Source organism: Camellia sinensis, chromosome 6 (assembly GCF_055761805.1).
Source record: "Camellia sinensis isolate YWXY chromosome 6, ASM5576180v1, whole genome shotgun sequence".
NCBI classification, from domain to species: domain Eukaryota; kingdom Viridiplantae; phylum Streptophyta; class Magnoliopsida; order Ericales; family Theaceae; genus Camellia; species Camellia sinensis.
In genome coordinates this window covers 149,965,752-149,972,954 of record NC_138966.1, presented here as the reverse complement: position 1 = coordinate 149,972,954, position 7,203 = coordinate 149,965,752, and the positions used below count along the sequence as shown (strand labels likewise).

The 7,203-nt window shown below is 32.1% G+C and overlaps 1 protein-coding gene across 1 annotated transcript; it reads right to left on the bottom strand.

Annotated features, from left to right (window-relative positions):
• Nucleotides 1–874: 874 nt before the first annotated feature.
• Nucleotides 875–3,804, bottom strand: LOC114317996 (CRIB domain-containing protein RIC4). The gene is made up of 3 exons (XM_028264805.2): nucleotides 3,349–3,804; nucleotides 2,893–3,033; nucleotides 875–1,266 (listed from the first exon to the last, which is right to left on the bottom strand). The coding sequence occupies exons 1-3, from the start codon at nucleotides 3,500–3,502 to the stop codon at nucleotides 1,013–1,015; spliced, it is 549 nt and encodes a 182-aa protein (XP_028120606.1). The 5' UTR covers nucleotides 3,503–3,804; the 3' UTR covers nucleotides 875–1,012.
• Nucleotides 3,805–7,203: the final 3,399 nt, after the last annotated feature.

Sequence of the window (7,203 nt, the reverse complement as noted above, 5' to 3'; positions counted from 1 at the left end):
TTCAATGGTAAAATCTTAGTCTAATAATCTTTGATATGATATTTATGCTTGCTTGTTTGTGGCTTTCTTTTTATTTTTTTATACCACATCATTACAACTTAAATCAGAACTATAGTTTTAGAGCTCTTAATCACTACTCTTTAGACAATTCATGTTGTTTATTTTTAAAAAATTTTATGTATAAATTATTTATGTAAATATCAAATTGATCTGATAATCGTACATATAATTTTATCATTTTTTTAAAAAAATAATGGATGCGAAACATAATTTGAAAATTACATAATTTATTTTTAAATATTAAAATAATAAAATTTGGTAGCTAAGATTGTTTATCAATACGATATTTTATATGAATAATTTATATATAGAGATTTACAAGATGACTGAGTGAATTATAAAATGTGGATTGAATAATAATAAAAATAATAATCAACAGTTGTGGGTTGGTATTGGCTCAAAAGCATGGTTACGAATCACGCTTTTTTTAAAAATCAAATTTTCATTAAAAGCGTAGTTTATAACCACGTTTTTTTTTACAAAACAGTTTTATTTAAAAGCTTAGTTTCTAACACGCTTTCTTAATTAAAAGCGTGCTTTGCAACCACGCTTTTATAATTTTATAAATTTTCCACGCCGGGACCAGAAATATTGTGAAAGCGTATTTTGAAATAACGTTTTAATTTATTTTGAGAATTCCGCCCAAACTAAGCTTAGTTTGGAAAGTAAATTACTATTTTGGCTTATTTTGAGGAAAAGGCCCCATTTTCCTCTTTACCATGCCTAGTCTAGATTATTAATGGTACCTAATTTGTGAAAAGTAATATAAAAAGAAAATTCAAAATGGATATCATTTGGGAGCTCTCTGCATATATCTATGTGAATCACCAATACATATATTATCAAAACCTTCCACCATTTCAATCAACAATGTTCAATATTATCAACAGTGGTTTAACATCATCATCATTACCCACAACAAACCAACAAGAAGAGGCAACGACAGAACATATTAGGTAGGATTAGTGAGACACATGTGAGGTGGTCCGTCATTAGCTTGGGCAGCCATGGCAAGCTCAAACTGCCTCATAGAAATTGAAGGAAAAGATAGTATTTCAGGAGCTGTGAGATTCTCCCAACTGCCTTTCATAGGATTGTTTGTGGTGTTTGTAGTAGTAGTAGTTCCATCCCATCCTATGTGTGTAACATGCTTCACATCTGTTGGAAATCCTATCTCCATCTCCATTTCCATCTCTTCCTTGTAAACTAGATCATTCATTAGCATGTTCGAAATATTAACAGGATTAGGAACACTGAAAAATAACCCAAAAGCAAAATTAAAAATTAAAAAAATGTTTCTAATTAACCATCCATATATTTTATTAGGAAGTTCAGAATTCAAATCTTACTATAAACATGATTCTCACTCTCTTGACTATGCTCTCGTGTGTATGAAAAATAAAATAATCTAATTAAATTGCACGATTCTTATCTTAAATATTTAAAAAAAAAACCCTAAATAGTCAGAGTTTATGATTCTCATATGAAAAAAGTCACAAGTTTGACATTAAGAGGTAGATTAATGGTTTAAAATTTCATTATTCACTTCTCTTTGAGACTGCTCTTAAAAAACTTGAAACATGTAATTACATGTATTTAGAAATTAATTGAGAGAAATCTTGAACACTTTGTTTGACAAATTAAAAAAAAAAAATTATACAAAATCGAGGCGAGGAATGAGATTGCCAAGAAACAATTTTTTTTTTTTTTTTTTTGGGTTAAATCCATTCAACTAGTGCACACATTGCTCTTGACAAAATTTTCAAGCCCATGCCATGACATGTCAAAACTTGAGTGTCTAATAAAGAGTAATGTTACTCATAATGAAATAAATATCGTGAAAAGTTTCATAAGGCTAATTTAAGAGAGATTGTATAACATATAATAAAATATTACAAATACTACAAACTAATCATAAAATAAATATCATGAAAAGTTTCTTGGACTTTTTTTTATTCACCCAAAATCCAAGAATTTTTTTTTTTTTTTTATGAAGGCTTTTCATAATATTTCTTTTATAATAAAAGTAATCAAATAACAACAATGATTTAGAGTATTAATTTTGGTACTCTAATGAAACAATAATGACATAGTAAGGAGAGGGAAAAAAAAAAAAAATCAAAACATCACGTCACAGTAGGTAAGACCCACCACCAACTCTTTAGAACTGGTTTTAGAACTCAAGAATTAAAACTTCAAAGCATTTTTCATCAAATAAATAAGGCCGGTGAAGTCAAGTATGCTGAAAGTAGAGGGTAAATATAGGTGGACACTCAAATGACAGATGTTTAAGAAGAGTAACCAAATCGGGAAATATGATAAAGGTGTGAGAAGTTCATTCAATAGAGAGCAAATATAGGTGGGCACCCAAACGACAGACGTTTAAGAGTAACCAAATCGGGGAATATGATAAAGATGTGAGAAGTTCATTCAATTTGTTTCACATAATAAAGACAAAAATGGAGTTCCTACTCCAATTGGTCCCCAACCAAAAACATAAGTTTATATTAAACTTTTATGCGGTGCAATTTTTCTGAAATTAAAAATTTGATAATGAGAAAACTAAAAACATTCTTCTGATCAAGCCTTTTAATTTATTTAAATTTTTTCCGTCTTCTACCAAATACTTTGATATTAATTTCCAAATAAAAAAAGTTATAAGCAACAACCAACATTTGGCAGAATAAGAACATTTTCTCTTCGTGTTCTATTGAATGTAATTTTTTTTTTTCACTATTTCTATCAATATTGTATCTTCAATAAGTTCGTAAATTATAAACTAGTTCAAGAGAAAGAGAAGGAGAGAGTTTGGTTATCTAATAATCCACTTACCAAATAATTGAGAGAAGCTTTTGAAAGTCTTCACCAATCTGTGTATTCCAGTTGAAATGTTAGGCTTTGGAGCAGCCAAGAAACCCCAAGAATTCCTCATTTTCAGCGCAGATGATGAACTCTCTTCTCTTTCTTCTTTCCCTTGTAATAAAAGACATAAAACACAAAGCATTGTCAAATACACACAGAGAAACCAAGGGAGTTAGCCTGGAGGTCACAGTTTGGGACTTGGGGTGGAGGTCACAAAGCATTGTCAAACTCCCTCCAGGGTCTGAGGTTCGAAACCTTATAAGTGTAAACAATTTCTTAGGATCAGTTTATACTGGAGTTTTGCCTATCTTTAATTAGGATGCCCACAAGTAGACGGTGGGATTGATCTTCCACATTAGTGTGTCCAATGGGCCAGATTGCGAGTTATAAAAAAGAAAAAATAACACAGAGAGAGAGAGAGCATACTTGTTATTACAACAGCTGGTCCTGAGTTTGATCCTTCTGATTTAGTTTTTCTGGGTTGGGCTGTGGTTGTGGTTGTGCCCACAGCAACACTTGACTGAGAAACACAGCCTATAGAGAAAGGAAGAACTACTAACCTTTCCATTCGATCTCTCATCCTTTCATAGAAGCTGTAAAGAAAAAGTAACGCCAAAAGGAGGAGATATAGAACCTTGCAATTGAAAATGGGTTTGTTATATTGGGTGTTGTTTGGCTTTATGATCAAGTTAGAATGATTTTACGTGTGGAAATGTAAGACTCACCCAAGTTTGGTAGAAGAGAGAGAAAGAGAGCGAGAGGAGAGAGAGTAGTGAGAGAGAATATGATCATGGAGTGGGTTGGAGGAGTTGTTGGTTGGTTAAACGGTGCAACTCATCCTACTTTTGCTGATTGCTAGTCCAAATTGAAGAATGAGAGTTTGAGCCCACAAAACCATACATATATTGCTTTTTGTAATCTTTTTTTAGTGGGCTCTCACTTCTCTCTCTTGTAGACCAAGACATTCCATTGTCTTCTTTTTAGACTTGTGTGTTTTCTCCAATAATATAAAGTCTTGTTGTTGAATGACTTAACATCAACCCTAGGTTGAGTAAAATCCAAGGGAATTTGTTTAAAAGTTTCAACACAGAGGCTCAAGTGTTTCTTGGTTTCCAAGAAGTGGTGAGAACTCAAGTTCAAAGGAAGCCAAGAGGATTTGGTGGGGTTGATTCTATTGTGACAAGATTTTTTTCTTCTTCTTTTTTAGTTTTATTTATTTATTGATAAATTATGCTGACCTTGAGGTTAATTGAAATCACAAGAACTTCCCCATGTAGTCTTTGAAATATAACCGACCAACCTTCAGTTTATTTTTTGTAAAAATAAAACAACAAATATGTTTAGTATATTAAAATTCCGTGTTAAAGATATATTTATTGTCATTGTTTTATTTAAGAATATGAGACCCATTATTATGAACACAATTAATAAATTTGTCACTATCACGTCATTTTAAATGTAGATTCATGTATCAAAAAAAAAAAAAAAAATTGTAAATTCTGATATATAGCCAAAGCTAGTTATGGAGCACTCGGTTAAAATAAAACTTTTTATGGGCCTCTCTTTGTACACAAGTACTCATGATTCATAACTAACACCTTACAAATTATTTTTATAATCACATTCAAGCTATTATGGACAGGCCCATTCATGAAGGCAATAAATACAACCCAAGTATCTACTTTTATGGGCCTCTTTACCACTGGAATGTTATCGTGTGAGCCCAAATAGTAAACTCAGAAGGATGCTTGACTTAAGTAGTGTTTTGAGAGGTTAGTAAAAAGATGTTTTTTTAATTTTTTGTCTTTTTTGGTTTTTTTGTATAAAAAAGTAGAGATGTGATGTGACCTAAAAAAGTTAAAAAATCAAAAAACTAGCTTTTTACCAGTTTTCGAAAATGCCTTTAAGAGTAATTTCCCATTTTAATACCAAGTTTGCATAGCAGGAATTCCGAAAAAAAAATGATGATGTGATTCTGAGTTTTCATAATTCCAATAGTTGGAAAGAATTGGAATAGAAAAGTTATTCTTGATCATCTATTTCAACAAGAATTATATTTCAAACTTGTGTTTGATTGAGGGATTTGGGGAGAGATTTGGAAAGGAAAATGAAAAAAATAAGTGAAACTAAGTGTAATACAGGTATATTTTATTCACATTTCATCTACCTTTTTCATTTTTCTTTCCAAATCCTTCATCAAATCTCTTAACCAAACACAGCATAAGGAAAAATTTGATTATCTCATCTTCTATAGAAATCTCACATTTCTAAATGAATGTTAGTAATCTCAATTTGTAAATTAAGAAATTTGGAGTATTTTTGATTCCAAATCGTGGAGAATTCAAGAGATTGGGAAGTAGTTTGAGAGATTTATAGAAATTGGGAAACTGGGTATATATTGATTTAAGTTAATTTCTTAGTGTGTTAATGAAATTTCACAATTTTTAATACCAATTGAAGCTTTATGTTGATCAGGTCGAAACATTGCAGGGTAAAGTTATGGATATCCCAATAATTTCACAATTTTACTTGAAATTGAAAATTTCTATCATTTCTATGTTGAAATTGGGAAATTTTACATTTTCACCAATAAAACTATGAAACTTCGCTTTATACCTGTAAAAGATCATGCAACCAAAAAAAAGGAAAGAAAAAAAAAAAAACTAAAATTCAAACTACGAGATGCCCTTAGGTAAGAAATTTATTGAGTAGTTGGAATGAAAATTACCGTGTTATCTTTGATCTGAGTTATTCATTGTCAATCATATGGGATAAAACGAAACTTGAAATTTTATGTATTCGGGATTTACTTCCTCATTAAGATGAAAATGCAAGACATCGAATCTCACTTTATTCAAAGGACTAATAAAGATCTTATAATGTGGAAAAATAATTAAGTAATAATTAATCCTTTTCAATTAGGAATGTGGAACACTTGAGCGATATGCAAGTACAAGCTGTATTAAGAATAATAATCCAGTCAGAGGGAAAAGGTCAGGTGTGAAGAAAAAAACGAAAAATAAAAAAAGGGTCCGGCTTCAGTCCAGTCCGAGATTGGATTAGACCGTGCTGTTGAGTCCATGGAGGCCCACCACAGGTCTCGTTTTGAAAATCTGAACCGTTCAATGTGTAGAACTCGTCGAGTACTACATGCCTATAAAAAATCACGTTGATTGGATATCGATAGCTATGTGATCAAATCAGTTTTGTATAAAAAAAATGAACGGTGAAAAAATTAACGATTGATAAAAAACTGTTTTGTTCACATAGATATCGATATCCGATTAACATGATTTTTTACAGGTATATAGTACTCGACGAGTTCTACACATTGAACGGTTCAGATTATCAAAACGGGACCCGTGACGGATCCCTACAGACCCAACAACACGGTCCAATCCGCCTCCAGACAAAAGTCATGGCCATAAAAAAATGTTCCGCTTTATAATTTCCAAATTCCAAATGCTGTAAAATTCTCATCGTATTGTAACGACAAATGGGTCCCACAGTTGGGATCATGTAAACAGATATATGAACAGAATAAAGTAGATGGAAAAATAATAAATAAATAAATAAAATATTCAAACAGATAAAAGAATATTTTGATAATTTAAGGAAGGCATAAGGCCTTTGAGGTTTGCTTAATTGGTGATTTTTTTGTGTGCTTATATTGGTGTTTAGCGATTTTTTTTTTTAAAATTCAATAATTTTAAAGTTTTTAGATTCTCAATAAAATAAGGAAAATGCCTAGTAGCTCGAAGCTACCAGGCTCGAAATGACTCGAGAGGAAGAGAGGGAGAGGGAGAGGGAGAGGGAGAGAAAGAGAGAGAGAGGAGAAAGAGAAGGGAGAGAGAGGAAGAAGGTCGTCGTCGCAGCTCCTCGGCCTGCCCTGCCGTCATCGCAGCTTTCACCGCCGCCTCTGCTTCCTCCTCCGTCGCAGCCCAGCCCCCCCTCCTCCTCAAACCGGTTTTTATGGCCCCCTCCCCTCCCTCCTCCTCCTCCTCCTCCTCCTCCCTTCTCTTCTTCTCCCTTCTCTTCTTCTTCGTTCTACAAAACCAGGAAAACAAAAAAAACAAAAAAAAAAAAAACAAAATCGACATCAAAACGACGTCGTTTTGGTGTCGAGCCGCGTTTCGAGCCGCGACATTCGAGCTACGTAGCATGATCGATAAAATAAATTGTAAATTTTTTAAAAAAGTTCAAAAAAGACAAAAATAAATAAAAAATAGTGAATTTTTGTTAGTTTATTTTGGATTTTTCAATTTTTTTAAAAAAATTCAA

What these genes read in the sequence shown, in the direction of transcription:
- LOC114317996 (XM_028264805.2), bottom strand. Translation starts at nt 3,502, where the DNA reads ATGAGAGATCGAATGGAAAGGTTAGTAGTTCTTCCTTTCTCTATAGGC. An exon ending in ACCAGCTGTTGTAATAACAA is followed by an intron (nt 3,034 to 3,348) that starts GTATGCTCTCTC and finishes TTTTATTACAAG; the next exon opens with GGAAAGAAGAAAGAGAAGAG. An exon ending in AAGCTTCTCTCAATTATTTG is followed by an intron (nt 1,267 to 2,892) that starts GTAAGTGGATTA and finishes TGAATGATCTAG; the next exon opens with TTTACAAGGAAGAGATGGAA.